The 18,304-nt window shown below is 41.8% G+C and overlaps 2 protein-coding genes across 2 annotated transcripts in view; one reads left to right on the top strand and one right to left on the bottom strand.

Moving 5' to 3' along the window:
* The window catches only part of LOC118408567, a 21,627-nt gene extending 12,747 nt beyond the window's left edge, over window positions 1–8,880 (bottom strand). The window contains exons 1-14 of the mRNA XM_035809379.1: window positions 8,530–8,880; window positions 8,096–8,181; window positions 6,840–7,073; window positions 6,214–6,372; window positions 5,467–5,697; window positions 4,979–5,128; window positions 4,595–4,711; window positions 4,043–4,273; window positions 3,162–3,311; window positions 2,587–2,703; window positions 1,959–2,181; window positions 1,333–1,490; window positions 793–963; window positions 317–397 (exon numbers count right to left, since the gene is read on the bottom strand). Coding sequence (XP_035665272.1) covers window positions 317–397; window positions 793–963; window positions 1,333–1,490; window positions 1,959–2,181; window positions 2,587–2,703; window positions 3,162–3,311; window positions 4,043–4,273; window positions 4,595–4,711; window positions 4,979–5,128; window positions 5,467–5,697; window positions 6,214–6,372; window positions 6,840–7,073; window positions 8,096–8,153 — 2,080 coding nt within the window. The 5' untranslated portion in view covers window positions 8,154–8,181; window positions 8,530–8,880. The remainder of the gene's footprint in view (window positions 1–316; window positions 398–792; window positions 964–1,332; window positions 1,491–1,958; window positions 2,182–2,586; window positions 2,704–3,161; window positions 3,312–4,042; window positions 4,274–4,594; window positions 4,712–4,978; window positions 5,129–5,466; window positions 5,698–6,213; window positions 6,373–6,839; window positions 7,074–8,095; window positions 8,182–8,529) is intronic.
* A 1,725-nt stretch (window positions 8,881–10,605) lies between these two features.
* The window catches only part of LOC118404012 (matrilin-4-like), a gene marked incomplete in the record, with an annotated part of 15,829 nt that continues 8,130 nt past the window's right edge, over window positions 10,606–18,304 (top strand). The window contains 5 exon segments of the mRNA XM_035802929.1: window positions 10,606–10,757; window positions 16,230–16,402; window positions 17,172–17,322; window positions 17,731–17,953; window positions 18,208–18,304. Coding sequence (XP_035658822.1) covers window positions 10,701–10,757; window positions 16,230–16,402; window positions 17,172–17,322; window positions 17,731–17,953; window positions 18,208–18,304 — 701 coding nt within the window.

Genomic DNA, 18,304 nt, shown 5'->3' on the forward strand with positions numbered 1-18,304 from the left:
AAGGAACGTAAATTTCCATCTAAGAACCATCTGACTGTTAGTCCAAAAAAATTTCTTGCGCCTCTTTCTACTAGAGACATATGAGCGACCAGACGGTTTGAGGGGTTGCTTAATGAATTCCATAAATAAAGAACGATTGCTTTTACGTTTTGTGTATTTGATATCTTTCGAATCATACATATTGCATGATGTTCCAATGGTGAAATTAAGGGTCACACGTACACAAATGTTATTTTGGTACGATCGCTCAGCGATTACAGTCCACTATAGATGGAGGGGGGAGGGGGGGGGGGCTTGTTTACGTAGTACTACGTACTTTCACAAGAAGGCACATCACAAGACTGCCTCTCCAGATTTCCAGTTCTGTTGGAAACGAAGCACCACGGCTTTCTGGTTCCTAAAGAGAAGAAGTCTAACCCAACAAAACTAGTATAATGTACACTAGCATAGCATAGTCATAGAATGTAGTTCCTAGCACCTTTGTATTTTTCCTTATTTTACATGTTGTTTGTACCTGCAATTAGCCCTCGGGCAAGAACTTGCAATAAACATATCATTAACTGTAGGTGAACAAGCAATCATATCAGTCAGCAGGTGCACGTTAGGGTTAGTTATAAGGTCACAAGACGTAGTTAAGACCTACTACAAATGTAAGAATGACAGTTATTCTGTGTTAATAAATAACATTATATGAGATTACCACAAATATGATTTTTTTTAAAACCAGGTTGCTTGTTACTGCGATTTTTTTATTACGTTTTATGAGTTTTTTTAATCTTTCATATCATATCCTTAGTTCCCGCAAACTGTATGACCGGCCGGCCTGCCGGTTTGAAAATGTGACCATAGTATGAGCGGGTAACCTTACCTGTCTATATGAGTCATGCCAGTCTAGACACGTCTTGCCAGTCTCGGAGGTGTGCCAGGTCCCTCTGTAGTTCACTCCTGATCCATGGTAACAATCTAATGAGGTGGAAGATTATACAATACTAACGTACATTTCTATGCACATGTCTGATAAAATACTTATTAAGCAGTATAGCTTCCAATAGAAGTATACACAGAGACTGGCACGCAGCCTATACAATATACCTTGGGCAGGATCTAATATTATCAGGATGAGGTTTTCACTTTTGTGGGCTTTGACTCTAATCAGCTGTCTGTCAATCAGAGATTGTTTTCTCCGATAGATTGACATCTGGTTAGATGCCATGCCAGTAAAGTGGAAACCTCTGCCTAGTTTTAGCAGACCATTCCCAAGTTGAGTTGTATAGGTCTCGTGCGAATTCGAAGCTCCGTGTAGGTTAATGAGGTGTGTCGTGGTTATGCCACCTTCTTTCTGTTGTGGGGAGTAGCAGTTCTCCACAGGTAGATCGACGATGATTTGTTTGAAGAGCAGCATGGCGGCCGACAGGTCCCGCTGGGTACAGACTACCTGGTTCCTGGCGCTCCGCACCTCGGTAGACCAGGACCAGCATGGCGGCACCATTCTGGGGAGGGGAAGGAAGAACATAAGTAAAGAAGCATATGGGAAATACATAACTGCAAAAATATAAACAAACATACAAAACAAAAACAATAGTAGCTTCCCGTGATGGTGAATGTGTGGCTTCTTCCACTGGTTTCATCATCTGGAATGTCTGTCATGTCTGATAAACGACTAGTTCTGCCACCTATGAACTCTGCTTCGTGTCACTCTCGCAAGAATGACCTTTGTGGTGACAGCACCATCATCCTCATTTTCTGCCACTCTATTGACAATGCATTGACAAAAAAACTACAAGCACACAAGAATACAAACATGCAGACACACCGAAACAAAATCTCTGTACACGTAGGCAAAGTTGTTGGACTCTTCTTTTGACATGTGTGTATTCATCAACGTTCTTTTAACGTTCATGTACTACATTCCATACAATATGTGTACATAACAGGATTTATAAACCTAAACAACTTGCCTGCCGTCTTCACATTTCGGTGCCAGTAAGTTACAGCCGTACTCCAGCGCCTGTGGATGGCAGACAGCGTCCGGGTTCCGCCGCAGTACCCTGAGCGCTCCGAACTCCTCCGACTCCGTGATGTCTGTCACGGTGGTGTGCCCGACCAGGTTGGGCAAAACCATTCTGTCGTATGATATCACCCCCTTGCAGAAGCCCAGTCTGTCAGGTATCTCCCGACACTCTGTAAACAAGAGGCACCAATTTGCAATATTGCCATTTGCACAAAGGACCCTAAAAGACTATCCACGATTCTACAGTTGACTTCATTGCGGTTGAATCATCTTTGAAGCACCTGTCACGCAGGTTGATCGCAGAAGATCGTCCGATTTCAAAATTGACTGAGGGTCACGCGTATTTGTTCTTGAAAATCTACCCTATCATATTTAGGAACCTGCGAACATCGGCCAATCCATACGAATCGTGCGATTAAGGAGAGAACACCGGGCGTAGTACTTTCTAAATGCCATTTACGTTTGTTCATCCCATCCATCGTTTTTCGTGCTGTTTAAAGTCCGCTGACCTACAACACATATCTGTACCCATCGACCTAAAACAAACGATCGTGAGAGGTATTAATGGGCCTTACCACAGTTGACCTCATCACTACCGTCGCTACAGTCCTCGAGTCCGTTACAGCGTGTGGTCAGGGACACGCACTGTGGTTCGTCTGTGCAGCGGAACTCCCAGCCCTTACACCGGACATCTACAGTAAAATGATTACTACGCTGACATCTGTGTTACTTGCATACAGGTGATAGCTACATTCATGTTTACCTATGATCTGTACCTAGCCATTGTCACATTTCCAAATTCCGGTCGGGCTGTTTGCAGGAACGAAGAAGATATGTTTATATCAGGAAATGCATGTATGCACAAATGCTCATGACAATTTTGTACATTTTTGTGTGTTTGTGTGTCTTCTGAGTACTTTTTGTTCCCCGCAAATTGCCAGATCGGGCGCTGGTTTGAAAATGTGACAATGTCATTACCTTAGACATACGTAATATGCAAAAAAAAACGCTGTTGGTATGCCATTTTCACGTCAAAATACAGATTATCATGCACATCCGAAATAGCTTTATCTGGATATCTTATGTGCAAGCCACACAAATTTACAACAAGCTGTATGCAGTTGTGCAAGGTTACCCTACATAGACTCACATTTGTAATGGCTGGTATATGTTGCCAGGAAACCCCGTGCCCTGATCCACGTGTCGCTGTCGAACACCAGCGTCATCACGTGTAGTTTGGATTCAATGGGAGTGACGGGGTAGTGCCGACGGTCGCGTTCAGCGTCCCCACAGTAGCGTCCTGTGGAAAACAATTTTTAAACAACGCTTCACGAAAGTCATAAAAATTTCACCGAATGGTTGAAAGATTCGGTTTCTATTCAATGTATATGCGTCGATTTTTCAGCATAGAAAATAATATTAAAGACTGGTGATTGTAATATTCATTCTTGCTTAGCTACAATTTTTGAATGATTATTCCACAGTTTAAAGTAACAAGTGCAGGTGGTCTAAAAATTCAGAAAGTCGCCTATCAAACTTCTAATGGCTACTCAAAGTGCATGATTTGATCTTTCGACATAGACAAATAGACACCAAGAACTGGTGGTTTTGTTTATGTTTACTTACACGCGGGTAACTTTTTGACTATTATGAAAACTATTCATGCAACAAGCCTAGTTTGTTCATGAATTAATCTATATCAATCTACAATTTCTGAATGCAAAGTTTCAAAGTTTTAAGTCGATTGCTACATGCTAGGCTCTTCTAAGGTTGCTTTTTCTTTAGTGGTGTCGAATGGGCGAATGATTTTGCTAGCGGGTTTGATTCTTGGTATTCCTGGCTAGATATTGTGACGTCCCAGGAAAAGGCACTTAACTCGACTTCCCTTACTCAGGTGTAAAATGGGTACCTGACTTCGGTTTGGGAGGAAAAGGGCGGTGGAAGGAAAGAAATGAACTCCGCCGTCAAAAAGCGTGCCCTAGACCCACGACATAGGAAAAGGCTATATAGTATGGGGCTACCTATAGTTACCTTTGAGTCGACCTCGCTGCGGAGTCCCATCGTACACCTCGACGAAATCATACCCACAGTCCCTCTCGTACTCCACATCAAAGTCCTGGAAGGTGAGGACTATAGACTTGGAGGGCTCCACTACGATAGACCAGTTACACTGCAGACTGTTACTGTACTTCTTAGGGAAGGAGGGTGTCATGAAGCGGCCACTGTCCTTCGTAAACGTAAGCCCACAAGCTGAGAATTTGTCTGTTGAAACGAAATACAGTTTACAGTATTCATAGGTCTATCAGGTTATATCATTTTTGATGGGTTATTGAACCTTTGAAATAATACAGCTTACTGACAGTGGTCTGGATTGTAACGTTACTGCCATTTATAAAGTCTATGACAGTGGTTACTAAAATAGTTTTCATAAGTCTAATTAAAAGATGGTATAAGGAATCTTTGAAGCGTTGATACCTAATATCGGTTTGAACTAAGCAAGGCAGAAAATCACTTGTCGTTAGAATGATACAGGTAACGTTATAGACACAGATTTATCATGTGTACAAAGAAAGGAAAACTTACCGCAATTGTTCTCATCTGTCCCGTCCCAACAGTCTTTAGTGCCGTCGCACCTCCATGACAGGGGCAGACAGTCAGAACCATCGGTGCATCTGTACTCATCCTCAGCACAGGTCACGGCTGGCAAGCGCAAAAACAGGCAATATAGAGACAAGTAGTTGTGAAGTACACCTGATCTAAAAGATTAGAAGAGAAAGATACACACACAGACGCACAGACAGACGAACAGACAGAAGACAGACACACACAGTCACACATAACGTTACATACGTAAATAACAGTTACATGCATACACAAAATACAGACACACACACACACACAGAGGAACACATACATACATACGTGCATCTATACAATACAGATAGACAAACAGACACAGACACATACATGTTCTCTCATCGCTGACGTAAGTGACATGGAAGCCTGGTCGGCTCATGGACAGGTCACTGCTGAAGGCCACGGTCATCACGTGAAGGTTGGACCTGATCTGACCCTTGGGATACTTGTCATCGGCCGTGGAGTTACCGCAAAACGTACCTGGGTTATGACATACATCTCAATCATTACCACATGATTGTAGTTTCTACAATACATACAAATGGCTCAGCAAATCTTCATCTTTTCCTTTAAAAAAGGACGTTATATGCCATTGCTTTAACTAGTTGTTGCTGTATCCACAGCTCTACGAAGGCGCTCTCATTATCTTTTGACGTTAACTAAACCACATCATATCAGTATCATAGATTGCAAGATAATGCAAGATAATTCCGTTTGTATGAAAAACATCTTTTGTTAGCAACGATGTTGAACATTACCACCGTGTTTTCGAACATCTTTGATTTGTAATTTCTAACAACAGTATAATAATAAGTTACCAAGTTTACGTCCAGCTTCAGGAGTGCCCTGGTAGACTTCGACTGCGTCAAAGCTACAGTCTGGTTCTTCTTCAAGGTTAAAGAAGTCAAACGTCACGGATACAGATCGATTGATGCTGACTGTAATTGTCCAGGTACAGGCGGCCATGTTTCCGTAGTTGTCCGGGTAGTTTGGTGTGCTGAAGTTCCCGGATTCACCAGTCAGTGCGCGGACACAGGTCATGTTTTCGTCTGCAGAAACAGTCGTTATAAGTCCCTGTCATACATTCGACGAGTTTCCGTCGTATTTGTTGATGACCAGAAGGCCATCCGTTTGTAAAACCGTGTTTACTTTTTGTATAAGAATCCATCCTATCATATTTCATAAGAATAACATGAACATTAACCGATTTCTAAAACTGTGGGACTTTTAATCGAGATTGACGAAAATGTCATTTGGAGATCGCAGACTCGACAGTCGATGAATTTTCGGGCTGTGTGACAGAGGCTGAAAGGACTAAATGGTAAAACTATTTGTGTAAATCAATGTGCATGGCTTGAATAAACGTTGATTTCTTTTAATGTAGTGAATAACACATTATGAACGTAGTTAATTTGTTACGTTAGGATATGATTCTTACCGTTAACAAAATCATACCACTGCAGGTCATGTTTACGGTCTATAGTGTATGTGAAGTGACTTAATCTGTTCAAAAGAAGCGAACATGAATGCCGCTCGACCAACATCTTTATTAAATGCACTGTTACCCTGTTGTAAGTTGGGGTCGAAGGTGGCGTATGACGCTCTGAAGCCCCGTCCCGCCGACCACCCGTCACTAGTAAACACGACTGTTGTTGTGTTCTCTTTGGACACGACTTTTCCTACAGGGTAGTGGTCTCTCATGGTGATGTCACCACAGTACCGACCTAAACAAACAAAAAACAAGCAAAGTATTTAACTACGTAATCAAGTAAATGAGAAGGAGGAAGTAAGTACGGCTTTAATTTTAGTTTCCCATCGATCTAGCTTAGAATTTGTCTTTATCTCATCTATATATCAATTTTGAATGTATAATAATACCCTTTGGAGAACTGATCTTATTCAGTCACTGACGAAAGGTAGTGGATGCCACCTGAGATGTCTGATCGTTTCCAAAATCTATCCAGTTTCTTGAGTAATTGTTACATTGCGTATTTTATTACCTAGATGTCTAACCTTGTCGACGTAAGTAAGTCACGATCAGTTTGTAAATAGAGTAAGTAAAGAAGTATGCAAGTATGTGAATAAACAAAACATATGAATGAATGAATAAACGTATGAATAAAACTGAATTTGGGTTGTAGTGAAGTCATTTTTGTGATTTTGAACATTATCAACCCGGGATCATTCTCACCTATGCGTGTACCATCCACATTGCCCCCAAACACATCAACAAAGTCTCCGCTGCAGTCGTGGTGGACGTCGTGGTCGGAGTAGACATCGAAGTCCAGGAAGGTGAGAGTTACGGACGAGTTGGTCTGGATAGTCCAGTTACAGCGGAGGTTGTTGTCGTACTCATCAGGGTAGTTGGGGGTACTGAAGCTCCCTGTCGGCTGCGTGAGGATCCCGCCACAGGATGTACCTTCAGCTGGGGGAATCCAGGATCAGTATGCATGGGAAAGAGCTGTTTTTGTTTTGCAAGTTTTACTACAAAAATTAAAAAGCTCGTCATTCAAAACCAAGGGTAACATGACAGCTAACGTGTCGGTTATCGTCTGTCCCCTTCTCAAGGACGATGATGACAGTGACAGATCGAGGGTCACCGAACCGCTAGTTGCTATCTTACTCCTTGGTTAGAAATAAAGAACTTTTTATTCAGCCATTCACAAGCCTGGTGAAATTATTCACGGACAGGCTTTATTGTAGTTTTTCGTTTTTTCGTTACCAAGAATGAAATTAAACACCATTATCATATAGCCAGATGGAGTTGGCCAATCAGAGGCCCCCATTTCCTATGGCTTATCAGGCCGTAACGTCACAAGTGTGCAGTTATTAGAATAACTGCACACTTACCTACCAGTACAGGCATGGCAGGGGGTGGCTTCCTCTATAACATCGTTAGTGCACGTTTCATTGTTTAAAGAAAACATTTACCATCTTAGAACAACATTAGATTATTTACAAGACGGCAATGTTTCGAATATTTTCTGTGGAAATGTTGGATTCAAAATGCAATATGTAACCTTCCTATGTACCAAAGAAAAATGTAAATTCCTAGAAATTCTACAAAGGAATTCACACGTATAGTAACAAGGGATCTATGTGTCATACAGGAGTTTGCAAGTTTGTGTATGCTATATGATAATAGCGTTAATGACCCGCCTGTTCCTCGGTGTATATGGTGTGATAACGCCTGGTTCCAGGCGTTATCACACCATATAAACCTCGGGGCGGGTCATTAACCCTTAATTAGTCTGTAGTCTAACAGTCTGTAATATGTAAAAGATTCACTTTCTATCTTATATAGAACTTCAGGTAGAATAGTCTGCTGGGTGCAATCCAAGCTCTTAATGTAGTTTTTAACGAACTGGCTAGGATGACACCCAGGCAAGGATGTAAATCCGTGGACATAATGATTCATCCCTGTGCAGAAGACCCTGCTGTGTTTACCTTTGTGTGGGACAGTCATAAAGATGGACCAGACGAGCAACATGGACCACACCTTCATAGTGTCCTGCTTAGAGTGACATCAGACTCTGGGGGTGAAAAGAAACCCTGGTGATATGTTAAACGTATAATGTAGATTTAACCTTTCTCCTCAAACAGGTAGAAAATGTACGTCTCCTGTGAGCTGGCCTACACAGGAAAGCTCGATATCTATCTAAATTTAGTTCACGAGCACCCACGTATGGGATAGACCAATGTTTGCAGTATGTGAATGTGCCAACACCGTGTTTGTAAATTGAAGAAATCGCCCTCCCTACAACTTGTACAGTCGGATCGCTTCACCACAGACTAGCCTGAGGGCACCTATCAATCAGCAGCCATCTTATTCTGCAGCACAGCGTACTCTAAATGAATAAGTGATCAATATCAAATCTTACCTGCATGGTTAAGAGGAGTACAGGGAAAGAATAAACAAACGGAAGCCTCGAAGAATGGCTGAACCTGTTACAGTTGGTGTCCTTCACAGCGGGGACAGTCTTCTGTGCTGAAAGGTATGTCAGCCATTGTTGGAGGCATGGCACAATGAAGGGTGGTTCTACAAGCTCCAGCGTGACGTAAGCCGCACGTTATGTGTCGCAAAAAACTGTAATTGCTCAACGAATCTGTACTTACAATGGGATCACTGATTTCAAGTCGTGGTAGTGGATTTTCATACTTATCAAGATTAGACAGATACCTGATTGCCCCAAATCGATGACCTCATAGATAAGCCGTCGAACAAGATTGAGACATGGCCCTGCGGTGGGTGCTTCCGTGACAGTGGCAAACGCGACAATACAATAGGACACATCACCTAGAAATAAAGGTGTACAGATTCAACAAGAGTTTGTAGGACACAAACCTCCGTGAAGTCATCATGTTTTTTACGGTGTAGGCTAAGGTGTTTGATACCCTTTTTACCAGGAATAACAATGTCTTTAAAACTTGTTTCCATTACAAGACAGAGCCTAAGCTTTGCTTGAAGAGTAGCTTACAGATATTATACTGAATCTTGCATAACACATCCTGCCAGTACCGTTAGGCAATCAATGGCGTGACCCAATTCCTGGAGGCATGCAGCATTGCAGCCTTTAATTCTTTTCCGACGAGCCCTATCAATAATGATAGGCAGTGTAAATTTGATTTGTTGTTCCCTTCCATGCAAATCTTCGATGGGATCTTGGAAATGTTTTCTGTTTTCGTGACATCATCCGTTTTGTTTATTTGCAGAGTGGCGTAGTGTACGTTAGCTGCACCGTGCATTATCAATACACACGTTTCTCAAGCCTTTTTATAGCAATGGTATTTGTTTGACCGAACATCCGACTGTCAGTAGTTTACCATTGTACTAGTGTTTCTTGTAGTGTGCATTGTGCAGAATGCAGTGTTAATGCTGTCATAGGTCCATACAGTATTGTATTGTATATCATATACAGCCAGGGTCCGACATTGACCATTCAGAAGGCCCCATTTTATGTTTGTCATGACGCCATATCGCATGGACAATCCTTTAACAACCGGTTATTAAATAAATTTGAACCAACCATTGCAGAGGGGGGTGCTACCTCTGTTAACATTGACATTAATAGATCTTTATCGTCTTGAAATAAGACAAATGACTGACTGACAGTAGCATTAGTAGTAGTAGTGCCGTCTTGAAATAAAAGAAATCAACCTAAAACATGAAATGACGTTTTACCGGATCTCTTTTTTCATGGTATTGTCTTACCAAAGTGAACTATGCAAACATGATTTACATTTTGTTACAATTTTGAAACCTTACATCCGTACACAAAATAAAGCGCTTTGATTCTTTTCCGATGTGCCCTATCAATAATGATAGGCAGTGTGAAAGGGATATGTTGTTCCCTTTCATGCAAATTTTCGAAAGGATCTTGGAATCATTTTTCTGTTTTCGTGGTAGCACCCGTTCTATTTATTTGCAGAGCGATGTGGTGTACTTTAAACTGTGCAGCATTAATACTCACGTTTCTCAAGTTTTATACATTTGTATCAGTGGTACTTTTTGACCGACTATTTGAAAGTCACTAGTTGATCACTGTACTGTTGTTCCTTGCAGTATACATTGTGTAGATTCCAAGTATCATTGGATATCTGACTGTACCTTCTCGATCATTCGTTCAAATGTAACGCTAAAACGCACGCCCCGAAATACCAATCGATCGGTCGACCTATCGACCATTGCATACGAGGTGCTCTCATGGTCATTATGGCACCTCCCCCTGGGTCAGAAGTCTCTGCGACGCCGCTGCATCATAGCTTTGTAACTACTGTAACTCCGGAGGGACTTTGCTCTCTTTCCTTGTGCAACGTTGGACATACTCAAGTCGACCCGCTAGGAGAGATAACCCCTGTGATCTTTGACAAATAACTACCCGGGCCTGGAGCACTTCACTGGTATGTTCACGTGCAGCAAGAGAAACCTCTGATCCAAGGTGGGCACACACGACCACTGGATATCTTTTGGTCTATTTGATAACAATGCAACTTGAATAAACAGAGAGAAAAGATCACAGCGACTCGGGGCCGACAAGAAGAACGGTCCGCCATGGCTCTGGTAGTGTTCGCGCTTTTGGCTCTTCTCTCTACCGCTGCCGCCCAACAGGTGAGCTATCTGGTGTCACATCCGTTAAACTTACACCGAACTTTTCCATAGATAAAAAGATTAATGGGCATTCAATACAAAAGGTTGCTTAATTTCTCAACGTTAACAAATCAAACAAACGTCATCGATTTTAATTTACGACAGCGAAAACATCTAAGAGTAATGCAAGAAGCCAAGGAAATAGTGAGGTGTTATTGCAAAGTAGAATTGAGTAGAAACCTAATGCGGCCGCAGACACTGAAACCTTTTCTGTTTAATTACCATTGCGTTGACTTCTACAAGATCATGCCACTTTATCATGGATATAGGTGAGCATGATCTGATAAGAAGTAGATCTAAACGACATACGGGACAAAACCATCTGATTTTCACTTATGACGAGGATAGTTGCAAACACTGTCCTTTTAGATAGAAAGACGTTACATCATACTCCACTTTCACTGTCTATCGTCGACGTCGGCGTGATTGTAGGAATAGACAGCCAGCGTTTGCAGGACAAATATTCACCATGATTAGACCACAGCAAGTAAATGTATGGATGTCGTCCTCTGCAGACTACAAATTTAATGAGAGGGTGAAAAAAAAGATGGGTTAAAAAACAACAACATATCTAAAGGTTAAGAATAGACACCATTAGCGTTGTAACGTATAAAGAGTTGAAGCGACAAAATGTATATGGTATCACAGTCAACAAATATTTTATCTCTGTATTGAAGAGATGCATAAACTGACACTAGTGTGGCTGACTAGGGTATCACTTACCAAGTTGACAACTACAGTAATGGGTATTGCATTTGTGCCACTTTTACTATTGAAGTAGTTTCAGTTCTACAACGGTCATGGTCATGGCTACCTGTACCTCGCCGGTATCACTTCTACAAGTACAATCAAGGTTACCACACGATGATTATCATTTTCACATTTCGGCACGTTCTCCTTATATGTTCATCAGACCCCTTCTAGAGGGGAAAATCTGGCGAAATGAATGAGCGCGCTCATGTCATTCATAGAATTAACTTGCTTTGGCCTTAGGTAGAAATATGTATAGTGGTAGCTTATAGTAGTAGACCGTAGAGGTCACATGATTTCTCGTCACTAAAGACTACAATCCTAACTAGTTCAAGTTGGGACTCTTTTGCATGCATCACCCTACTGTAAATTAACTTGGATGGCACCCAAGTTAACACTCGTGCAAATAAGACGAAACCTGAATATTATGAATCTGCAATGTATACTGAACAGACTTCACCGACGTTGTCATGACTACAGCAATATGAATGTATAGCAAGTGCGTGGGTGGGTGGGGGCAGAGTGAAGAAGTGACGTTGGTGCTAAGGTGTGCTGCACAGTTACGTCCATCATCAACAGAGGACTGCAGGCCTTGTACCCCTGTCATAGTATTAGTAGGATATTCGATCGGTCTGGAAGCTCTAAATGTCATTTTAGCAGTGCTACTCCTGGTATTATACCCATCGAGCGACTCGTGTTTATGGATCAGTCGACGTTCGCAGGTCAATGATTTCACTTCATATGATATCATGATAGGTTAGACATTCGGGCGGAACGACGCTCGACTGTCGGGCGACCTTGGCATTCGGCTCGCTTCTCGTGATCAAGAAATACGGCCGTAGCAATGGCTGGCCGATTGTGTGACACTCCCACCCATGGCAGTACTATACATGTCTTCAAGAAATGAAATTAACGCACAGATAAGGCAATGCATCTCCTGCCAAACCCAAAATTTCAATAAGGTGTTCAAATAGTAATCCTATTGACCAGTGAAAAGTCATTGGTAGTTTTCATGATCACATTCATTCCGTTACTGCGGAGTACTGTCTGGACATCAACACCCGGGTGTTATCAGGTTGCGTAAATCAGTGCTCTGCGCCATACACAGGGGCTGTGGCTATTAGACAAACATACCACAGGAGGACAAAGTTCTCAGTTGAGTGCACGATGTAACCACGTGTCGTTTGATTATATACGACAATTGGCCTCTGTGTTACCCAACGGTGTGAAAGGAAATATAGATAACGGATTGATTAGAAAAATAGGAGAGAAATAGAAGAAATGTTTAACTAGAAAGGCCGACATTTGCTTGAGAGCAAATACAGCATATTTCAGCCATCTCCCTCATGCAACAATAGGCCTTGAGGTCGTTGACCCCTTTGGCCATTGGAAAATAACCCACGAAATTCCCAAATATATCATTTTAAAGTGTTCCATGCCAAAAATTATTCATGGGTCATTTGGATAAATATCTAGAGCACCCCTTTACCAAATTTCGGGTCATTTGGTTGTAAAACGAGGGAACAGGAGCCAAAAATGTCCAATTTTTGTCTAAAAATGGCCATAAAATTGCAATATTAAGCATTATGTTGTACTGTATGGAAAAACTGTTATTGAATTCATGCGCACAAAATTGAAGGGCACTTTTATACCAAATTTCAGGTCATTCGGTTGTAAAACGAGGGTACAGGAGGCAAAAATGTGCTTTTTTTGTCAAAAAAATGGCCAAAAATCGCAAAATTAAGCATTTTTTTGTACCGTACACCAAAACTGTTATTAAATCTGGGTGGGCATATGATCAGGGCACCTCTGTACCAAATTTCATGTCATTCGGCTGTAATACCAGGGTACAGGAGCCCAAAATATACATAAAAATTGACAAAAACCTCAATAAAATCATTTCAAAGGCAGATATGAAAAAAATGAAAAAATCACCTGAGGGTATTGGCTTACTCTACCTTTGTGCCAAATTTCAAGTCAATCGGTTAAAAAACGGCGGAGTTGATTCGATTTGAAGATTTGGCAGGAGAAAGAAAGAAGAAGAAAGAAAGAAACATTACGAATACAATATATTTCACCATACCTATGGTATGGCTGAAATATAAAAAAACTGTGAATTGGTAATTGTACCGAAAGCATACGATAGGCCGGTTACCCGATCTATATCCTAGCAAACCCTGTCGATCCTAACCTTTTTTTCCGCTCGGATAAGACATAAAATTTGATCTGACATTGAGTGCATTTCACACTATGTGAACAGATAGGCTTTAAACAGTAAAAATCTGTATACTATATAGTAAACATCGGACTTCTTTTTTCAATCGAACAATATGATGCGCTTGTACAATGTAAATCTGTACGAAATAATGTTCTGATGTATTTCAATTTTACATTCGTTAAGCTGCATTAAAAAAGAAAAGAAAACAAAGAAATAACCCTACCCAAATAATCTACCGACCGTAATTGTTATCACATACGAGGCACAACATTACAAAGGACCATACGAAGCACAACATTAAGTTACTAATTCTGTAAATGATGTGATATTCACCTGGCTCAAATTGTATACCTTGTCACAGGGATATGTTACATGATCTAGCAGGACGGCGATGGCGCTGCGATCTCACTGCAATCTAAATGGATGTGTGTATCCCTTGACTTTAAACTAGTAATTGGAATATCAGTCAAATGTAAAAGTATGACTGAAAATACAACAAAATAGCATGAAAAGCTAATTTGTCTGATACCACGGTAGGAAAGTATTGAGAAGCATTTCATGCCATGCTGAAGAAACAGAAAAAAAGAGAATATGTTGATCGATATTTCGGGATGAATGACCCTGCACTGCTTGCACAGCCAGGCACCATGGATTGTGTTGGTGTTTATATAATGATGATATCAGAGAGAGGGGTGAATGCTGGGAAAAACTTACGCCAGACGTGTTTGAGTTGTTATGGGCTTATTAACACAGATTGATATTTATCTTCCTGTTAGTCCCCTGAATAAAGTAATCCGTCATGTCACCTACACATACTGCTAGAGTTCCTGTCATTGTTAACGGATGATACGTACAAAACAAGGGTATTAAAATGTGGCTAAAAGAGCGAAGTACCACCTGTACTAATGTAGTCTCATATTTTACATGCAATGCAGATTTGGTTATCTTTATCGGTATGTCATTTGAACAAAACGGAATTGCAAAGAGTCGGACTGATATAGATAAAATTCCCTGGCTGGCGCAAATGAACCAGTCGGGGGGGGGGGGGGGGGGGGGGGCAACCCCCCCCCCCCCGGAAACATACCAGTGAACTCACGATGGTATGGTTACCAGGCACCTCAACGACGACAACGTATGACTGTTTAATGTATGATCTATGACCAATTTCGCCCACAGCACAAAAATCATGCAAACAACAAACATACCAGATGTATCTCATAGCTGAGGCTTCCAAATACCTGCCCCGTCTGGAGAAAGTTGGTGGCGATGAAACTCAGCGTGGCCAGAATCAGAGCTGATTCGGAGCAATGGTATAAATGTAAAATGAGCGCACATACGGAGAGAAAAAGAGAATGATTGGAACGAGTTGAAGCTATTTGTTCATATACTTGCATTTGCATCATTTGTATCAACATGTACATTTATATCTACTAGTTGTATGACAATATGTATAGTCAACTCTAGTACAGTCTCTTCTTACAAGAGGTGAAGTCAACCACTGTTTTGTCACCTGTAACGTTATGTTTCCTATGCCTATACCCACATCTTTATCTATTTATTTCTGTTTTCTTTATACAGGGTAGACACACTCAGTACTTTGCGCACTGCTTTCCAGGTGTGCCCTGTACAGAAGAACATACACAAATATAGGGCATAACGTTAATAAAGAAATAAGATAAATTAAACAATGAACAAACCAAAGTAAGAATATATACGTAAACATAAATCAAAATCGTAACTCATTACTCAAAGTTAGTGCCGGGTCAGGAGGTCAGGGGTCAGCAGTGATTACAGTTTCTTAGCAGTTTCTTGAACGACGGTGCAGAACTGGCCACTTTAACCGTTGGTGGCAACTCGTTCCATGAAAATGCACCCCTGTACTCAAATTTCCTAACGCCAGATTCAAGTCTGACTTTCGGTAGTTGTAGTGATAAGTTTGAATTAAGCCTTGTTGCGTATGTGTGAGATGTTCTATTAGATATTTGTAAGTACTCTGATAACTGCCGATGAATTGACTTGAAGACGGTTTGCAGGAGATGCATTTTCCGACGAGATGCCAGAGAATTCCAACCTAATGCAGACAGAAGGTCATTATCTACATGTGATCTACGTGACAGACCGAGAACAAGCCGTGCAGCACGATTTTGGAGTTTCTGGAGATTGTCAGAGAGAGATTTCCCGCAGTTACCACATACAGTACCACAATACTCAATCTTAGGAAGAATCATACAGTTAAACAGCCTGGAAAGTGTCTTAGGTGGTAAAATGGGTACTAAACGTCTCAACACTCCTAACCTAGAGGACACCGTACTGCATAGTTTGTTAATGTGTACACTCCATGTTAGACAGGAATCAAATCAATTTGTGGCACCTAGATATTTAAAGCATGCAACAACTTCCAAATATGTACCAGAAATGGTCTTTTATCTATTATGTCAATAAAAACTACTGATATGACTCTCCAGGGGCAGGTATGCAGCGCCAAACTGGACCTCATGCTGGTGCTGGACGGCTCCGGCAGCGTGGGAGATGCCGACTTTGCCAAAACTCTACAGTTTGCCGAGAACGTCGTCAACGCTTTTGACATCGGAACTGACCTGACTAGAGTGGGAGTGGTTCAGTATTCTGACAACCCGACGTAAGAAAGTTTTTCCTTTGTTGCATGTTCATCTCTATAAATTTCACAGTGGGATCACCCAAAAAGTGACGAGCCATAATTACGTTCGGGTCCGTAGTCAAGTGGTTAGAGGCCTTGAGTCTGGACCGAGAAGTCTTGAGTCCGAATCTCGACATGCACGCTACTGATAAGGGTGGCAGACTTGCAGTTCCTAGGCTGGGATATTAAGCCGTGGTCAACTAGTGCTCTGTTCATTGTAACTGTTGAAAAGAGCATGGGGAATTTGTAGATACTGTAAACAACGTCTGTCCTTTCTGTCACGACTAATGGAAAAATTAGCTCACTCAACTATTCATTGAGTTTATTTGAGCTCAACTGGTTCCAGATAACTCAGTCAATTTTTGGCTTAGGTATACGTTCCCTTAAGCCCTATTTCCACTAGACGTGTCCAGCGATCGTAGAGCGACACGGATTTGTGTAACCTTGACTTCGTAATTGGGATCATGCAAAGCGTAAAAGTATAATGGCTCGTTTACCTATGAAATCGGTTGAGTTTTAGGTCGCATCATCGTCGCAGTGATGTCACCGCACAAAGGGTCAATGGTGGGCGTGTGATGAAATCAAAGGTTACACAAATTCAATTTAGGTCACAGTGAGATCGCAGTGCGATCGCCGTTTAGCGGGGGGGGGGATGATTAGCCTAAATTTTACTGTTTACATGTGCCATCTTGGATAAGATCCAAATATGTTTATGTTTATGAGATTTGTTTTCTCTTTCATATCCATTCAGAATGGAGTTTAATATGGGGGATCACGCTGACAAGGCCTCTACCATAGCTGCCGTGAACAACATCCAGTACCAGAACGGAGGCACGGCTACTGGAGCAGCACTGGAGTTCGCGCGAGCCAACGCAAACTGGAGGGGTGCACCTGTGCCTAAGGTAGGTGTACTTTAGATCTTTAAGATCTCTTAAAAGAAACGTCAAGAACAGTCGTGGTAAAACAATAAGGAGGTTTACGGTTCTAAGTGCGCATGTGCAGCGAAATGCACTGTGGGCGAAGGTGAAGGCTCCTGCGACAAAATACCACTATAGGCATTGTTATGCAAATCATAACAATGGTCAAGACAAGAATTGTTTACAAGCTAGTGGCTTTCATCATCACCTTTAAAATATCACTCACAAAACATAGGGTGAGTAAATAATTGACAAGGAGAGTCAGTCGACGGAAATGGATAATTTTGCGTTATGGCCAATCTCCCCTGGCAAATTATTCTCCTTATACATGTATAGTCAATGTACTTATTCTGGTACAGACAATGCCTAACCCATGTCCGTGTGTTGTTCCAGGTGATGATCGTGGTGACAGACGGCAAGTCCGGAGACGATGTGACCGCCGCGGCCCAGGCCCTGGCAGGAGAGGGAGTTGCCGTGTACGCCATCGGTGTGGGCAACTACGACCTGCCTGAGCTGCAACAGATCGCTAACGGCAACAACAACAACGTCATCGAGCTGCAAGATTACAACGCCCTGACGGCTGCCATTGATCAGATTGCCGGACAGGTTTGCATAGGTAAAAATCTTCAGTCTTGAGGATATACCCATACGCTAAAAAAAAACACGCATGAGTAATATGTAACATTACCACTCACGAATTACGTCCATAGCCTGTCCAGAATACAAATATCAACAACGGAAGTTCCGCTACAGCCAATATCATGAAATGTCCAGAAGACCTCCTATAGTGTACTGAACTTGAATGGAGACATAGGCGTTCATTCATAAACACCTAGAAACGATCCTGATTTGTTTTGCTCCATTCTACAGACATAGACGAGTGCCAGTCCCAGCCGTGTCAGAACGGAGGTCAGTGCATCAACGGCGACAACCGCTACGACTGCCAGTGTCCCGCTGGATTTACCGG

The sequence above is a fragment of the Branchiostoma floridae genome, chromosome 2 (genome assembly GCF_000003815.2).
Source record: "Branchiostoma floridae strain S238N-H82 chromosome 2, Bfl_VNyyK, whole genome shotgun sequence".
In the NCBI taxonomy this organism is placed as follows: Eukaryota; Metazoa; Chordata; class Leptocardii; order Amphioxiformes; family Branchiostomatidae; genus Branchiostoma; species Branchiostoma floridae.